Below are 24,536 nucleotides of genomic sequence, written 5' to 3'. Positions count from 1 at the left end.
GAAGCCGGTAAGGTGAGACCAAGGATGCTGGGTCCAAAGCAGAGAGAAATGGTCAGAATGGTGCTGACACCTCAGCCCCGTTATACCTGCCAGGGCCCCACTCACCGGGCCTGAGTCCCCAGAGGCCCCGTCCTACTCCCTTCTTCATTCCCTTCCTCAGAGGCAGGTCTGGGGCTTGGCTGGGAGCTCCAGGGACTGAGGGAGCACAGCAGCTGTGGGACAGGCCACATAGCTAAAACCCGGCGGGCCATAGGGCCCCGCGGAGGAGGCCCCAGCAGGCGGACCAGGCTGCCCAAAACCTCCCTACGCTCCCAGCCTGTTGCTTATTCATTCAGAGTGGGAAAGCGCCAGCCCAGCGGCCAGCCAGTGCCGGGCTGGCCATGTAAGGCCCCCAGGCGGTCCTGCCTGCCCGGTGCCCTGCAGAGAGCCTCGTGCAGCCCTGGGCACCGCCCCTGCCCTGCCCTGACCCCTTGGCCTCGAAATGCTGTCATCGGAGGAGACGTCCCGCTCGGGACAAGGCCAGGATGGACAAAGCTAGAGCTGGGGCAGGCAAGGAGCCGTCCTGTCCTCGAGGCCGTGGGAAGAGAAGCACGCACAGGGGGCCACTCCTGAGAGCCTCTCAGTCCACCAGGCCTCTGCAGAAGGGCCACCATGGCTCTGGCCCCAGCCGGTTGGCAGCTGGGGGCCCTGGTGTGGGGCGCCTGCGTCTGCGTCCTGGTGCACGGGCAGCAGGCGCAGCCACGGCAGGGCTCGGACCAGGGACGCTGGCGGCAGCTGATCCAGTGGGAGAACAACGGGCAGGTGTACAGCCTGCTCAACTCGGGCTCAGAGTATGTGCCTGCGGGGACTCAGCACTCCGAGAGTAACTCCCGGGTGCTGCTGGCGGGCGCCCCCCAGGCCCCGCATCGGCGCAGCCACGGGGGCCTCCGGCGTCGGCAGGCCCCGTCGCTACCCCTGCCCGGGCGCATCGGCTCGGACACCGTGCGCGGCCAAGCGCGGCACCCATTCGGCTTCGGCCAGGTGCCCGACAACTGGCGCGAGGTGGCCGTCGGGGACAGCACGGCCATGGCCCGGGCCCGCACCTCCGTCTCCCAGCAACGGCATGGGGGCTCCGCCTCCTCGGCCTCGGCCTCGGCCTCGGCCTTCGCCACCACCTACCGCCAGCCGTCCTCTTTTCCGCAGCAGTTCCCCTATCCGCAGGCGCCCTTCGTCAGCCAGTACGAGACATACGACCCCGCGTCGCGGACCTACGACCAGGGCTACGTGTACTACCGCGGCGTGGGCGGCGGTCTGGGCGCAGGGACGGCGGCCGTGGCCGCGGCAGGGGTCATCTACCCCTTCCAGCCCCGGGCGCGCTACGAGGAGTACGGCGGCGGCGAGGAGCAGCCCGAGTACCCGCCGCAGGGCTTCTATCCGGCCCCGGAGAGGCCGTACGCGCCGCAGCAGCCGCAGCCGCAGCCAGCCGACGGCCTGGACCGCCGCTACTCGCACAGCCTGTACAACGAGGGCACCGCGGGCCTCGAGCAGGCCTACCCCGACCCGGCCCCCGACGCCGCGCAGTCCAACGGTGGCGCCTACGGCGGCGACCCCCGCCTCGGCTGGTACCCGCCCTACGGCAACATGCCACCCGAGGCCTATAGCCCGCCGCGGGCCGTGGAGCCGCAGCCCTCCTTCCGCGTGGTGGAGCCTCCCTACCTGCCGGTGCGCAGCTCCGACGCGCCCCCGCCGGGTTCGGAGCGCAATGGCGCGCAGCAGGGCCGCCTGAGTGTGGGCAGCGTGTACCGGCCCAGCCAAAACGGTAGAGGTGAGTACGTCCCGACGCCCAGGCCCTCCTCCATCCTTTACCGAAGGCCTCCCCCAGCTGCTAAGTAAGGACCCCCACCCTCCTCCCCATAGGCAGCCCCAGTGTTTCCCACCTCCCGGCCTTGGCCCTGTCCACGCGTCATCATCGGTGCCAGGATTTGGCCAGGCAGGCCGGGGCTCTGACTTGGGGGGGTAGGGGGTGGAGGGACTGGACAGGCTTTGTAAAGAGACGCCTTCCAGACGTGGCTTGGGTCATCTGAGGACAAAGTAAAGGAGCCCCCCACCCCGCCTCTCCCTCATTCCCATCAGGGCATGTCCTCCACGCTTGGAGGTGCCCCTCTGCCAGCCTCACAGGGTGAAGCAGGGAGCATCAGGGTCAGAAAGGCCTTAGGGGACGCCTCTGGACGTGTGGCAAGTTCCCGGTCACTGGGCATCTGTGAGCTTGGCCTGAATGAACAGGAGGTTAGAAGAGAGAATCTGGGCTGACAGGAGTGCAGACTAGATAACCCAGAGTTCCTTCAGGGGCACACTGCAAGGCCCAGACTAGAGAGGCGAGTGGGGCACCAGCCTGGGCACCGAAAAACTTACTAATCGAGATAAGTAATATTTTAATGCATTTTTAAATCAAAAATAATGCAAAAAAATGCAAAAAATTTTAAATAGAATCAGTTATGGTGCCATGCCAAACTGTATTCAAGCCTGAGGCAAACTGAAAAATCAGCAATACTGATCATCTTTATTTGAAATTTTGATGTTTTGTTCATCACAGATTTTTTTGTGTGTTAATTTTGATTTTTAAAACTATTGCCTGAAATGTTACTTCTCTTAGCTACTGAGTTTTTAGGCGCCCTCTTAAATTTTGCACCCCAGGCCAGGGCCTCAGTCACTTCACTCAATTCACCCTAGTCCTGGCCCTGGGGGAGAGTCCCAGGAGGCAGCTGTGGACAGGGGTGCAGGGGGTGTTGAAGATATGACCTAGCTTTGGGAAAGCCCAAGCCATCTACACACGAGGACTCAGTGGAAGGGGCAGCCTTCCTTCTTCAGATGAGCAACTTCACATATGCTGATAGCAGGCGGACTACCTTGGCAAGGGCCCGCTAGTGGTCTGGCCAGGGCTGAACGGCCATTGGTCCTGCTGTCCTAGAATTCCCCTTCCTGCTTCTGTCTTTGCAAGTCCAAAGTCAGCTTTGGTCAAGGTTTTCCATTCAGTCCCCAATGCATATGCGTTCCACCCCAGCCTTGCCTCTTTCAGGCTGCGATTAATACCATGATTCTTTACTCCCGACTCTCTGCTCCACAACAGTGTTTCTGTGCCTGGCGCACCAGGTGAGGGCTGAGCACTGCAGGGCTCAGGGGCACAGGTAGTGTACCCCCAGCCTTTGCTCCTCTGCCTCTGTCCACACGGGGACGCTTCCTTGTCTCCAGCCATAATGACCTTGGGTGAGAGAGGCTGCCGCTGGGGTGCAGGGGTGGGGACTCCCGTCTCTCTAGGGGCTGCTGGAGCCCAAGGCTACGGGAGAGGAGTGTCCACACTGGCAGTACTCACTCCCTCATATTCAAGGCGTAGCACTCAAGTTGGGTGCTGAATCCCACTTTGAGAACCTGCAGGAGCTAGGACAGGAGCAAGATGGAAGGCCCTTCTGTGATGTGATGAAGGATGCATCCTCCTGCCACCATGGCCTCACCCGGATCTGATCCGCACCAGGGCTTGCAGCATCCCTGTAGCAGGGTGTGTTACAGCTCTGCATCAACAGCTCCCAGAGCTCCGTGGAGGAGAGCATGTTTTACCTATAAGCTAAACTTTTGTGGTAGCTTTTCTTAGAATGCAAGACCACAGAGTGGGGCTCAGCCAGAAGCACTCCACCTCTGGGCAGAGGAGAAAACCGAGGCCTCAAATAGCAGTGCTGGCAGAGCCAGGCCTGGGACTTGACATCTACGCCCCAAGCCAGTGGGTTTTCTAAGGTCCTTCTTTAGCCTCTCAGTTCTTAAGGTTCAGAGGGAGATTGGCCAGAGCAAGGCTATGTTTGGAGCGAGGGGTGCTTGGTGCTTAGCAGGGCCTCTGGCCGTTGCCCCTGAGCCCCAGTGTTCAGTTGGGATTAAAGACATTTCTCCCCGGAGCGCAGTGTACTAGATGCCAAGCTGAATCCAGGCCCTGCCCTGAGGAAGGAATAGAAAAGGGGGCACCTCAGTGCTGTGATTGGGCAGGCACTGGGGGGATGGGTTAGGGGACCCAGGGGAGGGGCCTCCCCAGTCGGGGGCACTAGGAACTCAGGGAGGACTTCCGAGAGGAGGAGGTGCCCAAGCATTGCCGCAAGCTGTCAGCACCCTCCAAGTGCCCCTTCCCTCGTCATGGGGGGAAAGGTGTGTGGGGGGCAGTGCAGGCTAAATCGGGGCTCACAGAGAGGCCAGAGAGGGAGCAGTACCTTCTCCCCCATCACTTGTTCCCCTTCCCACCGTGCTAGGCTGGGACCATGGAAAATCCCGGTTTGGGGAAGGCCAAGCCTTGTGCTTGAGATCAGACCCCCAGGCCTGGTGTGGGAGTCCAGAGCGGATTCTCCGAGACTGACCTCATTCCTCCTGGCCGCACACCCAGGGGTCTGAGGCTGGGCGCTGGCAGCCCGCGTGCGTGTGGGCGTGGACGTGGACATGTCCTCACAACACCAAACACATGTGCGCACCACCCACGTCCTCCACGTTTGGGCAGTTTCCAAGCGCCTGTCCAGAGCCTGGTTTCTTCCTTGGGTGCCTGCACCCCCTTCCCTCCCACCCCGGGGAGGGGGGCTGCCCAAGGCCTCCTGCAGTACCGTTGTCTCTGAAATGTGTAACGGGAGGGAAGGCGAGGAAACAGAGGCCCGGGTCACATACCTGGTCTGCCTGTCACAGCAGATCCATGCAGAGGCCTGGAGGGTGGCTGCCTGCTTCCCAGGCCCCTGTGCTGTGCCCCTCCCTCTCCCAAGCCGGACCCTCTTCTCCTAGCCTCCTTGTCCCTGTTCCTGCCTCCTCACAGCCTCAGCTTCTCTGAGCTGGCGGTACCGGTGCAGGCTAAGATGACTTCTGGCCCTAGAAGACCACGACTTTTCTCTCAGGGGCTCCCCCTTACACCCTCAGCCTGATTCACTGCCTCTGGCCACCCTATGAAAGTAACGTGGAGCAGCCACCCTGGCTGTCCTCCCAGGGCATCTCTGATGGCTATGCCCACCTTGCCTGGCATGGGTCCTCCTTCCCTGTCCTCACACAACCAATCGGAGCTGTGACTGCCTCCTCCCTGGTCCCTTCCAGTCCATCCTACGCATGGGGCAGATACACCCTTTCATTGCTGACCATATTACTCTCCTGCTCAAGAAGGCTCTGTGGCTCCCAAGGCCTTCAGGACAAAATCTCAGCGCCTTAGCCTTTTGCACCAGAACTTGAGGCACCTCCTTCCTCTCCTCTCCTCCTTCTCCCTCTCTCAGGCCTCCACAGCCCCCACGAGGATCGTGCTGCTCCTAGGCCCAGGTGTTTCATGTCCCTGCGCTCACACAGTGGTGTTTCTAGGGTACGTCCCTCTCCATCCAGCCTCCTGCACCCAAGAGGCCAGACGGGGCCCCTTAGTCCTTGAGAGCAGCCCTGGCTCCCTGCTGCTGCAACCCCTACTTCCTGCCCCCATGACTCAGGTCGCCCACCCACCTCCACAAGGCTTGGAGTAGATGCAGGAGGCCTGGCCACCCAGAGCATCCAGAGTTACAGCCTCCAGGCGAGGTTGATGACCACGAGTTCAGCCATTGCAGAGGAACACTTGCTGAGCTTTGTGGCTTGAATGTGCAACTTCATTTACCCGCACAGCCTCCTAGAGAGGTGGGGATTATGGTCCTCTGGTACAGATGAGAAAACAGAGACCCGGGGAGGTCTCACAGCTGGATGCAGCCGAGCCAGAATTCAAACTGAGCCTGTCATCTCTGCATTGCACTCAGTTGACCCAGGAGGACCCTCACACCACCTGCAAGCCAGCTGGGGCAGGACTTGAACCTGGACCTCAGTTGCCCCCCAGCCACCTCCAGAGGGATAATTCTGTTAGCATACGTTGGACATTTTATACATCATCTCTTAATTCCCACAGCAACCCCACCAGCCAGATGCTGTTATCTATCCCGTTTCATAGATAAGGTGACAGGCTCACTTGCTGATTGTCACACGGCCTCTTAGTAGTGAAACCAGAATTTGAGTCTGCATGGCTCTCCATCCTGAGTTTTTAACCCCCATGCATTATTTTTTTTTCTAAATTTTCACGTATTAAGGCTTACCTTGCACATCCATTTGGTCATTCAGCAGATACTTGACTCCTACCATGTTCTGGGCACTGGTTGCGACAGAGTGAGATGAAACAGAGAGAGTGCACAGCTTTGAGCACCTCCCCAGTGAGGTGTTAGCGTGAAGCCTTGTCATTCCCACTCCATAGACTCCAGAACATTTGTTTAACAAGCACATCTACAGCACCTGACACTGTTCTTGGAGCTTTACAACTAGTCGCTTAATTCTCATAACAACCCTCGGTATTGTTATTACCCCCATTTTGCAGATGAGGAAACTGAGGCCCTCGGAGGTTAAGCCCAAGGTTGCATAACTGGTGACTGGTGGAGGCAGAATCACAGCTCAGCATCCCTCCTTCCTTCCCAGAAGTTGTCTCAAGTTGCTCCTTCAGAAAGAAATGGAGTCTTCAGGCCAAGGAACTTGGGGTAAAGGGTCAGACAACTATGGAGATAGAGGGACCTGGGTCCTCTTGTTACTCCCCTATTTGGCAATGGAAGGTCACTAGTGTCAGAACAAACAAGTCATGTCCGAAGCAACCTCATCGCAGGCAGATTTCCCGTCTCCTCTCGTATCATTTAGTTGCAAGGCCACATCCTCTCTCCCCTGTTCTCAAACTGGACCATCCCTGCAAGAAGAGACAGCTCCCATTTTAAATAATCATAATAGCCACTGCTATTATTGAACCCTTAATATGCACCAGACACTATGCCAAGCATTTTGTTTTTATTTCCTCGTTTAGTACCCCCAGCAAGCTTGTGAGGTAGATGATATTATACCCCCATTTTACAGAGGAGGCAACTGAGGCTAGAGAAGTTCAGTAACTCATCCAAGGTCTCAGAATTCATCAGCAGCCAAGCTCGGACCTAGGCTGACTCTCTCCCCCACTGAACGAACCATCCCGGCCTTCCCTCTGCTTCTGCCCCTCAGGGAAGGGTATGTCTCCGCGTTCATTGTTTCTCTCAGGTCTAAACCCCCTAGGACACAAAAAGTTGGATTATTTTTTGCCTTGAGTTCACAGGCCCCACAGAGCCTTTTGGGATGGTGGCTGAGCAGGGTGGGGAGTCCTTCGGGACTTACAGGCACCAGGCTACTGCCGCACTTGGCCCAGGAATTCTGGCCTTTCATCCCGGCCTTTCGTCTCCTCTCCTCCCTCTCTCCCCTCCCCAGGGACCCCCATCTCAATCTCCTGTCACCTCCAAAGGGGCACTTCTCCCTAGTAGTCCCAGCCCAAGTCCACCCCACTCCTGTCCAAGCCAAGAGCACATGGAAAACTCCCCAGGGCAGTGGCTGGAATGGCAGGACAGGAAGGGGTGGGGGAGGAGCGGGTGGTCCGCCCAGGCAGCCCACACCTGCTTCCAATTCTGTGCCCGGCATTCCTGTGGAGTAGCAATCCGCTTGGGAGGAGGCTGGAAGGAGAGGCTGGGTCTCGTGTCTCCCCTGCCCTGACCTAACAGCCTCCTCACCACAGGCGGTTGGACCCAGCGGGCCTTTTTGTCTGGATTCAGGATTACAGGGCTGGGGCTGCACCTGGGTCCCTCTCCCCCTTACTCATGGATACCCAGAAACTGGGCATTTAGGTATCACCTGAAAATGGGAAGAGGGTGTCAGAACACCAGAGCAGGAAGGTACACAAATGCGGAAGTCGAGGCCTGAGGGGCCTTTGCCACCAGTCTCAGGAGACAACCCACCCTTCCTCCCCCTTGTGGGCCAACTGGAACCATGGGTTTTCCAACCCCAAAGCTAATCCTTTTTCAAAAGAAAGGGCTTTTGGAGTCTGTCCCAGCCTCTGCCTGATAATGAAGGCTGTGCTCACACAGGCAGTGCCAGCAGACCCTTTGTGGGATGCCAGTATTTGTGTTTGTGCTCGCTGAGGGCTTACAGGTGCCAGGCCCTGAGCTGGGTACAGGGAATTCAGGGGCGCCCTGGACCCATCCCTGTTCTCACCGAGGTCTCAGCCCAGCAGCAAGAGACCAGGCAGGCAGGATGCCGCGGCCCAGACCCACTTCCATCTCACCCAACTCGCCAGCTCTCAGAACACGCTGTGCAGCTGGGCGGCAGGCAAAGGACAATCCCACCCTCCTCTTCCCCCAGGGGCTCTCGCCTGGCTGAGGAGAGCAGATATCATCTCATGAGGAAATTCAGCCATTCAGCAAATATTCATGGAGTGCCTTACTTTGTGCTGATGCTGGTCTAGAGCTGGGTATTCACTAGTTTTAGAAAAGAGACAAAATCCTTGTCCTTGTGGATCTTGTATTTTCATGGGTAAACATAATAAGTAAATAATAGAAGGGGTAAGTACTGTGGAAAAAATAGAGATAAGTCAGGGAGATCTGGAGTGTTGGGAGAGGTTGCAAAGGTAGTCAGGGTGGGCTTCATGAAGGTGGCATCTGAGCAAAGATTTGAAGGAGGCACATGAGTGATTCATGCAGCTATCTGCAGGTGGAGCATTCCAGACAGAAGAAACAGCCAGTGCAAAGGCCCCAAGGCAGGAATTCCCTGGGGCTTTCAAGTGTGTTCCAGTGTGGTTAGAGCAGCATGGCATGGGTGTGGGTGCATTACGGGAGACAGGTCAGAGAGGCAACTGGGTCCAGACCATGGAGAGCCTGTAGGCCACTGTGAGGACTTTGGCTTTTACTCTCCATGCATTGGGGAGCTCCTGCAGTGACATTTAAACAGGGTCTCTGACTGCTATGCTGGGAATGGACAGTGCGGGGGCAGGCAGGGGGAGTCCGAGAGGAGGCCTGTACAGAGATCCAGGCGGAGATATCGGTGGCCGGGCCAGGGGTAACAACAGAGGTGGTGGGCAGTCAGTTTCGGGCTATATTTTGGAGGTAGAGCTGATGGGATTTCCTGATGGATTGGATGTGGGGTGGAAGAGAAAGAGAGGGGTCAGGCATAACAGAAAGGGTTATGTCCTGTGCAGCTGAAAGGATGAAGTTGCCATAAGCTGAGATGGGAAGGCCATGGGCCGAGTGAGTGGGTTTTGTAAGAAAGATAAAAAGTTCAGGTCACTGTGAAGGGTCTGAGGAGCAGGGAGGGAACCCAGGAGACCATACGATCCTCAGGGGCTTCTGGAGGTGGAGAGAGGGGCACTAAGCAGGGCCTGCAAGGGTGGGCTGGCGGGAAGGTAGGGGCTGTCTTCACATTGGGAAGAGTGTGAGTGAGTGAGGTGTGCAAGGAGGTGGCAGAAGGCTTGAACAGAGAGGAAGGTAGCTTACCTCCGCAAAGGTGAGCGGCAGCCTCCTCCCAGCCCAGCCCCGGCTACTTCCTGGGCAGTTTGCTCAATTGAACAAACACACATCCCCTCCTCTGACTCTGGTCCTGCCACTCAGAGGAGCAAGGCCATCGCTGCCCGTGAACTGCCTCTCCCAGCCTGGTGGGGGCAGCAGGCCCTTGCTGGAAGAGGGAAGAGGGAGGAGCACCGGGTGGTGGCAGAGGAGGGCCTACAAGGTAGGCTTTGGGGCCTAAAGACTGTACCCGATAAGGGTGTGTGTGTGTGTAGCAAGGAATTCCAGGACAAGGGCACTAGGGGTCAGAGGCCAGGGGCAGAAAATGTCAGTTGTGTTAGGAGCTGCCTACTGATCCTTAGGGTTAAGAGATCTGGAAGGCCAGACCACGGAAGGCCTTAGCTGCCACTCTGAGAAGTCTGGGCTTGATTCCGTAGGTGACGGGGAGCCAATGAAGGTTCTGGGCCAGGCTTTATGACCATCCTAGCTCCTTTGCCTGGGCTGTATTGCCCTTCACGGTGGACCGCAGCAGGTCCTGCAGCCACCTCGCCTGCCTGCTCGTCACTCAGGTGTGGCACTGCCAGGCTGATGCTGACAATTTAATGTCCTGATTATTAGATAATAATTTCTCAGGACCCAGAGCGCTGGCTCCCGCCCTGGAGGCCCTCCCAGCTCATCTTTATTCAGGCCATGTTCTGCGAGCTTTCCGCTTTCCCCACCTAGGGGCTCCTCTGGAGTCTGGCCGCTGGAGCCAAAATATCCCGCTCTGCACATATTTCACAACCCACTGACCGGTTCCTGCTGGACATTGTTTATCCTCCAGCCCCAGGCTCAAGAGATTAGGGCTCTTTTGCATTCTGTTTTCCTTCATCTGCTTCTTGTGAGCAGGAGGCCTGGGGAGGAAAGATTTCAAAGGAGACGAGGTTTAAGGAACCCACAGGAAAAGGGAAGCCAAAGGGAAAACAGGTGAGGTGTGGGCAAAGCAACAGGAATGTAACCTCAGACCCTCCACTCCGGGCAGCTTCCAGGAACGGCTGAGCAGAAAGGAACAGATTCCTCCTAAAGCAGGAAGGATTTAGGTCAGACGGTGGGAGAATTTCCTGGCAGCGAAAGTATCGTCTGCAGAGGTTGTGAGAGGTCTTGGGCTCTTGCCCAAGGCTGGGGAATGGACTGAATAGCTCCTGAAAGTATTTTAATCTCCAAGTGTTTATGGAGCCATCGAAACTGCGCTCAAGGGGCAGTTAGGCTGATCTCCCCATCGTCCACATGGGAGATTGAGCCTAAGAAAGGGAAGGGACCTGGACAGTAGGGCGTTGGGTGAGATGGCACAACGGCCTGCTGGAGTCTTTCCCCACAAGAAGGCCCCGGCTGAGTCCTGCCAGGGGAGGGGAGGACAGTCCTCGGCTTTTCACGGGCTGGCACGTGGGCCAGCTGGCAGCTCCAGGCCCAGCCTGGGTGAGGTGGGAGGACATCGGCCTTGGGAGGGGGCCCTGGATCCCCCACAGAGGAAGCTCCAGGGGCAGAGTGGGAATGCAGAGTGCTGGTCCTTGTCCCGCAGCTCGGTGTCTTCACTGCCCTGGAGGGTCTGATGGGGCCCCCCAAGGTTGAAGCGCTTCCTCCAGACCAGAGGCTGCCTGCAGAATGGCCTTGGGACCCGATTCACTCACATCCAGCCCCTCCCCAGCCAAATAGCCTGGCTTTGGTCATCCCAGGGGTCTTTGCTACCCTCTGACTCAGTGTGCCCCCAATCCTGGTCCGGGTTCTGTGTAGCCTAAACCCCCGTGGTCAGCACATTGCTTCTGGGGAAGAGTTCTCACAGCAGGCCGGCCCCAGGCTCTAGAGCATGAGTGAGGTAGAGAACAATCAGTCTGCACTGATGGAAGCAGTGAGGCCTAGAGGGGGGCCAGGCCAACCCAGGGCCACGCAGAAGGTCCATGACAGCAGGGTAAGAAGTATGGCTCCTGCCTACCTCTTGGGCATGGAAGGCAGGATGCTGATGGTGACCAGGCCTCCCTGGGTAGCCTGAGCAAGACCGTCCACCCAGCCTTTGAGTGGTCGGCCCCATCCACAGGGGTCCATCCCCGGGAGACTGGCTAGATGGGCCATGGAGGTTGCATACTGTGGAATCCCACTAGCAATGACAAGCAATGAACTTGACATATCTTAAAAGTTTACATTGGAAATCAAGAAACAGAATGAGACTATAAGACAATGTCATTTATATACTTCAAGGATACATACCCACTTCCAACACACTGCAGATTTTACACAGAGACACAGATGTTCAAAGATATGTCTGAGGGTCAGGGTAAGGATAAAGGTTAAAAAAAAATAATGACAAGAGGGGCCTTGCATAGACCAGTTTAGTTTGTTAGTTTGCTCTGAAATGAGAATTATGATAAATTCAGTTCTCTGCATTTATGAAAACAGGAGTCTCTGGGAAAACTGCCCACTGGAACCTACTTTATAATGTCTCCAGTGCCAGGTCCAAGGGCTGCATGACTCCGTATATTCTGGATAAGAGATCGCAGCCCCCCAACACACAAAATTATATCCCGTGACTGATGGTTCTCCCTGCCTTTGAGTAAGCTTTATCCTCTCTCCAGGATCTTCCTTTAAAATGCACACTTCTTGGGATGGTGGGGAGGGGAGGGGAGCACGGGTCTGGTTGTAACCAGACTTCACCCAACATTGGCCACCCTGCCTGGAGGGCCTGGTTGTACCCCACAAGCCAGAGACAGCAAACTGGTACCCTACATCCACAAGCCCCCACTCAAGCCTTCCCTTATCCTCCTTCCAACATCACACAACCCACCCACACACCCAGGCCCCTATGGAGGGGCTGAAAGCCCAAGCCTGCAGGCCTGGCTGCTAATGGAATGCCTCCTGGGAGAGCAGTGGAGAAGGAGGCATTGTTCCTTCCTGGGAAAACATACCAGCTGAGGGAGGGGGTCTGCTGTTCCCAGGGACCTCTGCAGGGATCCTGAAGTGGGTGGGGGGGACCCAGCCTGAACTCCCAAGGCTGCTCTCTTTTCCAGCAGCTTATCCCTGGGCAGTGAGGGTGTGACAGGGAGGGGTGGAGGGCGGGCCAGGGGGAGCTGGTTAGGGGAGTCACAGGACCTCTGATGGTTAGAGATGCAGAACAAAGAACATAAAATAATGATCAGGGTGATTCCATTCAAGTTCTGGAAAAGGCATAGCATCTAAAGTGATTTAAAAAAAGATCAGTGGTTACCTGGGAAGGAGGGAGGGGGGATTTACTGGGAAGGGGCTGGAGGGAACTTTCAGGGAGGATGGAAACAATCCATAGCTTGATTGTGGTGGTAGCTACACCGTGTATACATTTGTCAAAACTTATCAAACTGTATGCCTAAAATCTGTGCATTTGACTGCATGTAAATTATAACTAAAAGAAATTATTTTTATAAAAAGAAGAATAACAAGTAGAGTCCTGGAAGGAGGTTGGGACCTAAGAGCTCCTACTGGGGCTTCCCTGACTTGCTGTGTGTCTGTGGGCAAATTCATTGCCCTCTCTGAGCCTCCGTTCCCTCCAGCACCTCTGTGTGCCCTGGTGTCCTGAGGGAGACAGGGTGAGGAGCATGCTCGTGGATGATTGGAACAGTAAAGTATGAAGCCACTAATCATTAAAGAAGCCTGCCTGACAGAGACTGACTGCCTAACGGTCAGTCAGCCCTGAAGCACGGTGGGTTGCCCCACTGAGGGGGTGAGTGGGGCCCAGGCCCTGCCCTCAGAGAGTGCATAGTCTGGAGGGGAGTAGACACCGGTAAATACGATAGAATCTAATTATAGATCGATACAGATCAAGTAGTGAGAAGTGTGTGCAGCTTGGAATGTCACTGCCAATCAGGGAAGACTTCCTGGAGCAGGAGGCACCTGCCTGAACCTGAGATTCCTCCACAGTAGAAGGAAGATGGTCATCTTTGGCTCAGTATAGGACCAGGATCAGGACTCAGTATGTGATCATAGCCAGGCTGCAGTCAGAGGCCAGGAGTGGTACCAACCCTTGCTGGCCCTGAATACCCCTGGCCTCTTAGCTGGCTCTTCCAGCTTCCCTGGACTGCATAGCCAACTCATGAAATGGCCTAGAGAGGAAGGGTCGGGCCAGAAAAGCTTTGTAGAGCCATCTGTGCAGTGTTTATTGAAACCGGGCCTGGGGTGGGGGGTGGTAGGCCATCTGGTGCCAAATGCTGGGTGTCATGAAGCTTCAGGCCCAGCTGACCCACCACCACATGTTGCTGAGGGAAAGTCTCTCTGGTAATGGGAAAGGGGACCATTCCTGTCTTCTTCACCTCCCCCCTCCCCCCAACACAAGCTTCTAGGGACCAGAGGGTGAGAAACAGCTTGATACGGAGGTGGCCCTTGCTTTCAAGGCCTGAGGATCCCTTGGGAAATGACTACAGGCATTCCTGGGGGCTTGAGTAATGGGGCCTAGGCTGGCCAGGACAGCCCCCATCAGCCAGGAGCCACCTCATCCTCACCCACCCTTGTGTTCCAAGCTTCCTCTTCATTCCGAGTAGGTGAGATCACACCGGCTGCTCCTGCATGAGGCCGGAGCCCCAGGGCGAGCAGGGGTAGGGTCTGGGAACCCCAGGCATGTGTTTGTGAGGGGTGGCGTGTAGCAGACACCTCTGGGAAAGGCTTAGAAGCCAGAGTTCCCCTCCTCTGCCTCATCTTCTGGACCTATAAGCTGACAAGAGGGTTTTGGCAGCAAGAAGGGGCTAGAAGCCTGTCTGCATGACTCAAGCCCCTTCGCTGTGCCTGCCCCCCAAGAACAGAGGGCTTGAAAGAAGCTAAGAGGAACCTACAGCTTCATTTTATCATTTATCTGCCAGAATCCCTGCAGCCTGAGAGGGGAGGGTACATGGAGGTCCAGGCCCATTCCCGTCTAAGCTGGTGGCTGAGCTGAGATGGAGCCCAGGGCTCTGGAGTCCCCCTGCCCACCTCCCACCCCACCACGTGCCCCACCCCTTCCACACACCCAACATCAAGATCTTTCCTTCTTTATTCCATGTGGATAGGGTCTGGACACCTGAGTTTGGTTTCTGCTTATTCCTAATCATTCTCACTGGGACTAAGATATGTACGGGGACGGGGTCGGGGTGGGAGGCAGAATGGACAGACCCCTGGCTCTAGCATAACCTGGGGAACAAGTGATCCAGGGGCTGGAGCAGATTCCAGACTTCCCCTGGGCACTGGGCCCTAGGCCCTGCAGGGCAGGGAGCCAGGCCCTCCTCAGATTGGAGGCCTGAGGCCCCAGACAGGGGAAGGTGTGGTCAGGTCTGGGGGCCAATGACAGGATGAAAGGAATCCTGAGAAGGGCGGGCTGGGCGCCCAGGCTGAGAATCCTGCCCGGTCAGCAGCCTGCTCTGGGGACATGTTTTCCTGTGAGCCCCTCCCTTCCTCATCACCCCCACTTCTGCCAACCAGCGTTCACCTGGCTCTGCCCAGGAGCCTTCTGGGACCCACTCGGGGTCAGAAGCCCAGGGTTCTCTCTTGGCGGCTCACAAAGAATGCCAGCTGCAGGGGTGAGAAGAGCAGAGGGTGTGTGGGGTCTGGTGACCAGAGGCCTGGGAAATAAGGACACCAAGGGGAGTGTCTCTGTCAGGAAATTACTTGGGTCCCTCAGTCCTCCCTCCAGGCCCTTGTTCATGCTACTCCCCCTGCTGAGAATACCCTTTTGTCTTCTCCTGCTCTCCAAATTCCACCCAGTCTCCCAGATCTGGCTCATGTCCCAGGAGACTCAGCGGTCCCAACAGCATGGAATTACAGAGGTGAGCCCCTGCCCCCTGACCTCCCTGCCCCCACACCTGAGCCTAGGGAGAATGGTTCAAATCACACACCTTGCTCACGCTGGGAGGTTTCCAGGAGGAAGTGACAGCCTGTGTAGAGGAAGGAGAACAGCACAGGGCGTTCGGGGTTGGAGAGGTCTCTGGGCTTTAAACCTGACCAGCCTGACCCTCCTCAATGCCAACTATTCCTCCCACCTCCCTCTCTCCCTCTCCCCACTCCAGGTCTCCCTGACTTGGTCCCGGACCCCAACTACGTGCAAGCGTCCACTTATGTCCAGAGAGCCCATCTGTACTCCCTGCGCTGTGCTGCAGAGGAGAAGTGTCTGGCCAGGTAAGGAGATGAGGATGAAGCGTGGACAGTCCCCAGAACCTGTGTTCGTGGCGGCCAGGCTGCCTGAAGGCTGCACGACCCTGGCCTCTTCATCGGTGGGCCTTGCCTGCCCCAAGGCAGTCAGGTGGGGAGGGGAATGAGAGTGATCCAGCATTTCTGTATATATCACTATATGAGGAACTTAATGGTATTTAATCTTCACACCAGCCCCAAAGGTCTGTGTTGCCCTGTCAGTAACTGAGGAGCAGTGAGAGGAACTAAAACCTTCAGATCTGAGGTGTCTCGTGAGAAGGTTCCTCGTGGGGAGCCCAGGGAAGTCTTACAGACGCCTTCAGGATAGAGGGCAGGATTATGGAGCCATCTCCACAGAGGACAGGTGTGGGTTGTCCAGCAGGGGCTGTGGGCATGGGTAACAATGAGGCCTCGGTTATGTGTTGCACTAGAGAGAAGGGAAGGACGCCAGTTTACTTGAACCCGGGAGGTGAGCACAGCCAACTCTCCATTATTCCTGGGTTATTCTGCCTCTTGCAGAGCTTGCTTCAGAATTTGTTGACAGTGAATGTTCTGTTCAAATATGTATGCTTTGGGGACATCTCCCTGTGCTAAAAGAGCTAGTTAAAGATTATATTGACGTACTTCTTTTATTGACAGCTGTCTATGTTGAAAGCTCCTATTTTTCTTAATTATTTGCTTTTTTAAAACATTTGAACTCTATTTACTTTTACTTTTGAGTATCTGGGAAGCCCTTTAGAATCTCAACATTTTCTCACTAATGAAACCTCGTTCACTGCCACTCAGAATAGCTGACCACAAATTGTTATCCATCTGTAACAAGATAAGGAGCTTGCACTGGAATGTAACTCAACTCACTGCTTCCTTCATCGAGAAAGTCTTGCTTCAAAAAAAAAGAAGTATCAGCTGAACTAGACAGTGTGATTCGTGATGTCGTTGGTTTACACGCTGGTGCAAGTTCCTTATCTCACAACAGACCGGCAACGGACAGTGTGCGAACTGGCACCAGTCCAGGGACCACATGAGAGGTCCACTGAGTCGGCCTGCCCACTCAGGTCTCTTCTCTGGGAAGAGAGCATGATGTACTTCTCCTGCTACAGTTCCTCCAGTGGGGAGGAACTCAGCCTCCACAGCCGTCCGTTGAGGCTGAATTTTGAGGAGTTTGAGTCAAAACCAAACTGTTATTCCGTCTTCATGGAATACCCCGTGTGCCCACACCTGAGCTCCCAGATGGGCTGGGGCGGAGGCAGTGGGGCTCCATCCCAGGGCTATCCTGGTCTAGCTGGAGAAAGTGGCCTCTTACCCAGAACCAAGTGACAGGGAGTGGAAGGAGAGCTAGAAGGAGCGGTTGGCAGGCTGGAACTGTGGGCGGCCAGAAGAGGGAGAGGTTGGCAAGGGCTGAGGCATCAGCGGAGGTTGGGTGTGGGATACAGACCTAGAAAATGCAGCAGAACTGAAGCCCTGGAGCAGCAGGGCCCTCGGAGATTATCGAAAGTGTGGGCTGCGGACCGGTGCCAGTTCACAGACAGCAGGCAGAACTCAGATGAGGAAAGGGACTTGTTCCAAGTCTTACCACGAGTTTGTGGCCAAGCTGGGCCTAGAACCCAGACCCTAATGGTTTCCCACGGTGTGCTGAGCCCGGCAGAGGGGTAGGACTTAACTGAACAGAGGGAAGGAGGATGTTTAGTTCCAACACAGACAAAGACAGATTCCAAGCCTCCCTCAGACAAGGCCAAGGGCCTTACGTCCTGGCAGACAGGAGCCTACACTGCCTGTTGTCCAGACATCCTCTCAGAGAGAGCTAATCCCCATGACTGGCCACCTCCTGCCTCAAGCCTTAGGGCCCAGACCTTAATGATTGCCAGGGAAGTGCCCCTGAGTCTGGCCAAGACAGCTGTCCACAGTCAGCTGAAGAGGAAGGAGCCTTCAGCTAGCCCTCGTTCCTACCTATGGGATGTGTGATGTGTGTCCCCTCACTGCTGCCCCTCAGTTTTCTCTCTTTTCCCTTCTCACCTCACAAGGTCCATCTCAGCTGGCAACTGGGGGTCAGCAAGTGAATTGTGAACAGGCAATCTATACCAGACCAATGCTTCCTGAGTAAAAAAGGGCATGTCGCTGGCCTTGAAGCCACACAATCAGGGAGAGGTGGTCTGCTCACACTGACCCAGCTCAGGTCGTGTATGGTATCAGGGTGTGTTGTAGGCAGCACTGTTAGATCTCACAGGCAGTCACGATTCCTCTAAGTGGGGCAATCGAGGCAGACTTCCTGGAGGAGAGGACCTGAGTTGGGTCTAGGAGGCTGCGCGAGTTCTGGGTCAAGTGAACGGCACATGCAAAAGTGCAGATCAGTGAAAGAGTTAAGTCTGTTTGGGAGACAGTGTTTGAAGCTGGAACCCAGGTGTAGGGGGAGGGAGAAGGTCAGAATCTCCTGGATAGGGCTATTTTATAAAAGCCCTCTGAAGATTTTGACTTGCCTCCACCCTCAGGGGCTGTCCCCAGCTGAGAGTCACCTGCAGGCATCAGGGACCCTCAGAGGGTCATTATCAAGCCAAATGCTTCTTTAGAAAGACTCCTTTGGCAGCTGCCAGCCACATGGCAGAGGCCAGAAAGGAGGGGATGGCCCGCAGAGAGGAACAGAGGCCTGAGCCTTGGCTGCAGGGCAGGGGTCAGATGTGAGATTCTTCAGGAACAAGCCGACCTATGCTGGGTGTTTGCGTCTGGTACCCAAGCCCACTCTGGTCTCCCCGCCTGTCCCCACAGCACAGCCTATGCCCCTGAGGCCACCGACTATGACGTGCGGGTGCTGCTGCGTTTCCCCCAGCGCGTGAAGAACCAGGGCACCGCAGACTTCCTTCCGAACCGGCCGCGGCACACCTGGGAGTGGCACAGCTGCCACCAGTGAGTGGGCTGCCTGGCCCGCCCCCCGTTCTGGGCCAGGGCCCTGGGCCTGAGTGCCCCTCCCCAGGAGCACTCCGGAGGGGCAGTGCTGGTGGGAGGGCCCCGTGAGTTGTTTTCTGCCAAGGATCCATCACTGGGGCAAGGATTTCTCAGAGGAGCCTTAGCAAAAGCCGCAATGGAAGATGGGACACAGAAGGATCCGTCTTGATAGGGGACAGAAGTATCTAGAATACAGGGCATCACCCAAGGGAGGCCGGTACAGGTGGGAGCCCAAGAGGAAGTGAGGGGTCCTGAGGAGGTGCCCTCCTAGGGTGACTGGCTCGGTGAGGACACTAGAGATGCTGCCTGTGGGACACAGTGACCAAGGAGCCCCAGGAGCTCTCAGGAGGCGGTGTCACAGCAGGGCCACATGGGCCCGTCTCAGGAGGGGAACAGGCTTGGAAGCCAGGTGTGACTAGGCCCTCTTCTCCCTCTTCTCCTGTCCCCAGGCACTACCACAGCATGGACGAGTTCAGCCACTACGACCTGCTGGATGCAGTCACAGGCAAGAAGGTAGCCGAGGGCCACAAGGCCAGCTTCTGCCTGGAGGACAGCACCTGCGACTTCGGCAACCTCAAGCGCTATGCGTGCACCTCTCACACGCAGGTTGGGCTGGAGAGGCAGGGCAGGGGCTCTGAAGGACGGGGGGGAAGCCCGCCTGGGATGGGGAGGCTAAGCCAAGCTAAAGACGGGCTAGTGCCAAGGCTCCTGGCCGCTCAGCTCAGAGAGTGCAGGTCTTCTTGCCAGTCCTGAAGCCGCCAGAGAGCCCCTCGGGGCTACCCTCCACCTCCATTCCCAGGGGTGTCTGCTCATGGAAGGAGCGGAACATTCCAGCGAATTCTGGATGGCGTGCTACTCCATTTGCCTAGCTGTCCACCCGAATCCATCTTTCTGTCCAAACATCCAGAAAGTGTCCATCTATCCTGCCTGCCTGTCTCTCTATCCATTCCTCCATCCATCTCTCCCAGTCATTCTCCCACCTTCATTTCATCCCTCCATCTGACTATTATATCTATCATCTCTCTGGTCCATCCACCCAGTGGGCTTAGGACGGGGCAGACCCACTCTGAGCAGCTACCCCAGGCCAGGGTCAGGACGAATCACAGAGGAAGGAGGGCCCCAGGCTGCTGAAGTGGGCATGGGGTGGCTCTGAGGAGTGCACAGCACCCCAGCCTCTCTTCCTGTCCCTTTTCCTAGGGCCTGAGCCCAGGCTGCTATGACACGTACAATGCGGACATCGACTGCCAGTGGATTGACATAACCGATGTGCAGCCCGGGAACTACATCCTCAAGGTGGGGCCCCTGGTTGGAGGCACTCCTCCAACCTGATGCTCACCCTTGGTGTCCCCGCCTCTGACATAAGCTTCACCCTCTGGGCGTATCAGCTGATGAGGTCCCTGAGGTCTGCACTTCCCACCTGAAGGTTTTAGCCTCAGGCAGACACAGCCTCTTCCCGTAAAAACACCGAGGAACCTTCGGCCCAAGTGTGGTGATCCTAGAGGAGGCGGTGACTCTGTCTTCCCTAAGTGGCAGAGGACTTGGAGAGCCATGGGGTCCATTCCCCTGTCTGTGAGCAGGGCAGGCTCTGTGCCATCTGGGAGAGGACACTGCCCTCCCTGAGAGAGACCCTCAGCTCCTCATAGGACCCCTGCAAAGCCAAGGGCACTTGTGACCATGGCTTTTCCATGTGGCCCGAATCCCTCCTCCATGTACACTCACTCCAGTGCCCCGTCCCTTGCGGAGACAAGTAGAAGAGCACGTTAAGGACACACAGCCCAACATGGAACATCCATGCAGGCCGAGCGGGGGCCGGTCATCATGACCTCACCTGGGGAAGACAAATCTTAGCCTCCTCTTTGCAGGTGTAAAGCGAGGGTAGGGCTCACTCTACGAGGCCCCCTGGGCCCACCGCTCTATGCTGGAGTAAAGGAAGAGCAGAGAAGGTGGGCCTGGGAGGCGTCTTTAACCTGCATGAGGACGGGCCGCTGGGTGGCTGCATTCAGAACACGGCAGCCTGGAAGCAGTTGGTTGCGCCCCATCCTGGGCACCTCTCCATGGGCTCGGTGAGGCCTCTGCTCAGCCTCACCCAAGGGCCGAGATTGTCAAGGGTGTTCTTTTCCTTCCCTTATTCATCCACTCTCAACAAACTCGTACAAAGGCCTTTCTGAGTTCCAGGTTCCGAGGATTCCAGACACATAAGTAATGCACAGTTCCTGCCCCTAAGGAATGTAACTTAAATATAACATTGTTTCCTCTCTTCTTAAATGTTCTGCAAATAAGGCTGGGTGTAGCCCACCCCAGCGAAGCCCTCCCCTATCAATCCAGCATTTCAATGATTTCCTTGTGTCCGGACAGCTCCTCTTCAGACAGGTTATGCTTGGGTCATCTCAATGAGTGTCAGGTACCTTGGGCTCCAGGGCAGGAGACGCTACCTGGCATCAGACAGGCCTTCCACGGGTCACCTAGACAGGCATGCGAGGTGAAAGGGTGCGAGCCTCGGAGTCAGGGAGACCAGGCATGGGATCCCTGCTCGGCCTCTCACTCACTGCTGGGTTCCCTGGGGCAGTGGCTCTGAATGCCCCATGCGAGGCCCCCTGGCCTGGGCTCTGACTCTGGGGAAACCTGTCTTCCAAGAAGGATGATCCAGTGATGCTTCCTTTGACTATAAGCTGCCTCTCTCTTCATTCCTCTCTCTGTCTCTCTGCATCTTCCCCCATCTCTCCATCCGTGTGTCTCTGTCTCTGTGTCTCTTGGTCTCTCATGGTCTTTCTCCATCTCCCTGTCTCCCTCTCTCTGGCTCCTCTATGTCTGCCTGTCTGCCTCTCCACCTTCCCTGGTGACCAAGTGAAGCCCAGCCTCATGACCAGATCCCTTTTCCTTCTGTTCCTTTCCTTCTTCAGGTTCACGTGAACCCAAAGTACATTGTTTTGGAGTCTGACTTCACCAACAATGTGGTGAGATGCAACATCCACTATACAGGTCGCTATGTTTCTACAACAAACTGCAAAATTGTCCAGTAAGTGCCCTTCCTCCAACTCTCCGTACCCCAGCCCCTCTCCTACCTGAGGAGCAGGCAAGGCCACGTGAAACACGTAGGATACCTGCCCTGTGGGTCACCTTGATGGCCGCACACAGCTGCGGCTGGACCGGCCACCCCAAGCGGAGTGCTCAGGCTGCGGGCATTGATCCGGGGCGCGGTTCCCGATCTCTCCTCAGGTGGAGACCCAGCAGCAGGCTGCGTCGTTGGGTGGAGATGCATGGGCTCTGCACTCCTGCTTCTGTGACTCCCTCACTCTGTGACATCGGGCAGTTCACCTCACCTCTCTGAACTACTTTTCTCTTCAGCACTTCCCACGCAGACTTGTGAAGAGGATTTAAAGGCCTGGCATCTGTGTGTGTTCCAGGACCCTTCACACTGGTGCTCAATGAATGGCAGCTGTGTGATCATTAGCGTCCGTATCAGGTGGATTGAATTAAGCAGTCTCAGATTAGAACTGATTCTGGTTGGAATCACTTCTAACAGTCATCAGTCCCTGGGCCCAGATGTGGAGGGAGTTGATAAACTCCCAGGCCTTTGGCACGTGGCGCCTCAGCTGTTGCTGCCCTGCACTGGCTGTCCTCAGCCTCTCTCCTGATTCCTCACATGAAGTACTTTGCAGAGACACCCCCCTGCTTACGAACTCATTAAAAACCCCATCCCACTCCATGTGAATTTTAAATGCTTGAACAGGTCAAAGCAACTCTTTTCCATTTAAAAAGTAAAGAAAAAAAGAGTAGTCTCCTAGAGCTTTAGTTCGTCTTTCCCCGCTTATTAATGGTTGATAGGTATGAGAGGTTTAGGCTATCACCAGGGTCAGGGCTCAGCGTGTGACCAGGCTCAGAGCTTGGTGTGCGAGGGCGCAGTGTGTGTTTAGAGAGAGCCCTTGCACCCTTCGCTGCTACCACTAAGCTGATGTTCACAGCCCTCCACCACACCGTGAGAACAGTAGCCTCTGGTTCAATTCAGAGATTAGGTTCCTCATTCACAGAATTCGATCAGAATTATCCAGGTCACAGAGTGTGTTTGAAACGACTGACTCCCGCCCCATCCCTGGCAACTTAGCCCTTCGGCAGGCCTGGGTTTGCAGCACCTTCTCGCTCCTCAGGACTTGTCTTGTTCAGCCATTAAAAATCCAGGAGTCACCTAAACGGTAGAGGTTTTCTGGGAAGCAGTTCTAGGGAAGGAGAAGGAGGGCAGGAGGAAGGGAGGCAGGGGCATACAAGGGCTGAGGGGTGCAAGGGAGGTGGGGAGCCTACATGCCCTCTTGTACCCCCTGCTGCTGGGAAAGGTACATCCAAATAGCCTCCCACTTCCCCAGGTGGCACCATGAGCTGGGCCCCTCAGCAGGGCAGACAGAGAAGTTGTCCTGCGCCCCCCTCCAGCTACCCTGGGGCCTGTGAGCGCAAGGCATGCCGAGGCCCTTCCTCCCGAGCCCTTTACATAAGTGCTTGGAGAGGCTCAGGTCTCATTAGTGCGTCTCCTCGACCCTGACCACAGGCGGGCAGCTGGGCCAGCGCGCAGGAAGCCGGACGGAGCGTTCCCAGAAAGGCCACGGGACTGACGCCTGTGGGTTTCAATCATGTTTCTGAAGAGGAAAAAGGAGGCCTTTTTTTTTTTTTTTCCAAAAGTACTGAGTTAGAGAAAACAAGAAAGTATTTCCAGACAGTAGCAGCTCTGCTAATGGCCTAGAAAAGAATCTGGAACTCAGGGCATGGGGAGGGGTGGTGCCGAGACCGTGCCCTGCATGGGAGTCCATGAAACCCCTCTTTATGGAGCCCCTTTTCCTGAGCCCAGATTACTGATGGAAATGGAGGCCCGTGCCTGCCCTCCCACTTGGGATCCAGGCTGTGGAAGGGAAGCACTCAGCTGGGGAGGCAGTGGGTGCCTTGCTGACAGTTGAACGAGGGGCCCACGCCTCAGCCTGCCTTTGACCTCCTCTCTTTCTTTCCTTAGATCCTGATCTAGGAGAGGGTGTGCAGATGGCCAACCTCCCCACCTCCCAAAGCAGGCCCTGCTCCCCAGGCAGCCTCCCGCCAGGACAAGCCCAGCTCAAGGGGCCCAGCCACCACCCACAGGCAGGGGCAGCTGGACGCTGGGAGCATCCTTCCCTGCCTGCCTCAGGGAGCGAACGTGGACCAAACCCACAGGGATTCCGGATGCCAGGCCCAATTGTGTACTTAACTTTCCCCTACAACGTGATTTTGTTGGTTGTTGGTTTTTATTTTTTATATTTTGGCCATACCACAGAGCAAGATTGCCCAGGCCTGGGCTGAATAAAACAAGGTTTTTCTACTCTGTGGTTCTGCACGTAGCCTGCCAGCCGGGTTGACCAATGCTAGGTTGGGCTCAGAGGACATCCTTGGGCTTCGTCCTTCCCTAGCAGAATGTGGAAAGGGCAGCCACCACCGTCTGAGGACCACAGCTTGACCAAGAGGGCATCAAACCCACTGTGGAAACCCCACAGGGTTTATCTCAGGGCCCAGCCTGCTGCGTGGGAAGAAGCCCACATCCTGCTGGGGGAGGGGCCCTGGGTATCTTACCCTCCACTACTACCCACCCTGCAGCCTCCCACTCCCGCCCCCCTGCTCACTCACAGTCACCAACTCCACCTGCCACTTGCTCCCTTACTCTCCTATTGAGCACCTACTGAATGCCAGGCCTGTGGCGGGACTGAGCGCACACAGGAGAATCAGACACATTTCCTGCTCACAGCGGGGCGGGTGCACCCACCAGTGTGAACCCCATACCTAGTGAGACAGCCCCTGGGGGCAACCGTGGAGCCTTCATCTGGGAGGCAGCGTCTCCCAGGAAAGGAAGGGAGAAGAGTTTACTTGGGAGAGGCTGATGGGGGCGGTGGCCCTCTAGCCCCTGTCCTGGCAGTGGTACCCCGAGCTCCTGGACACCGGATCGGGGCAGGGAGAAGGAGAAAGAAGGCACCTCTCCTGTTCCTTCCCCTCCCAGATGCCCTCAGGACACCTTTGCACCCACCTGCCTCCTGCCAGCTCCCTTCCTTCCCAGGGGAGTAACACTAGTGAGAAAAACTTGGTCCAAGAACCAGGGTACTGGGTTCCAGGGCCAGTCCTCCTGCT

At 56.4% G+C, this 24,536-nt stretch overlaps 1 protein-coding gene across 7 annotated transcripts; it reads left to right on the top strand.

Moving 5' to 3' along the window:
• The first annotated feature begins 311 nt into the window (after window positions 1-311).
• LOXL1 (lysyl oxidase like 1) lies at window positions 312-23,740 on the top strand. Of its 7 annotated transcripts, XM_032621530.1 has the most exons (8): window positions 313-1,804; window positions 15,350-15,458; window positions 18,231-18,368; window positions 18,857-19,013; window positions 19,605-19,700; window positions 21,308-21,423; window positions 22,945-23,013; window positions 23,401-23,740. In XM_032621530.1, the coding sequence occupies exons 1-7, from the start codon at window positions 652-654 to the stop codon at window positions 23,006-23,008; spliced, it is 1,833 nt and encodes a 610-aa protein (XP_032477421.1). In that variant the 5' UTR covers window positions 313-651; the 3' UTR covers window positions 23,009-23,013; window positions 23,401-23,740. The 7 variants fall into 7 exon arrangements, with proteins under 7 accessions (XP_032477425.1, XP_032477423.1, XP_032477426.1 ...); XM_032621531.1 differs by lacking the exon at window positions 22,945-23,013; XM_032621529.1 differs by having other exon boundaries at window positions 21,624-23,740.
• Window positions 23,741-24,536: the final 796 nt, after the last annotated feature.

Source organism: Phocoena sinus, chromosome 2 (assembly GCF_008692025.1).
Source record: "Phocoena sinus isolate mPhoSin1 chromosome 2, mPhoSin1.pri, whole genome shotgun sequence".
In the NCBI taxonomy this organism is placed as follows: Eukaryota; Metazoa; Chordata; class Mammalia; order Artiodactyla; family Phocoenidae; genus Phocoena; species Phocoena sinus.
This window is presented reverse-complemented; position numbering and strand designations above follow the sequence as displayed.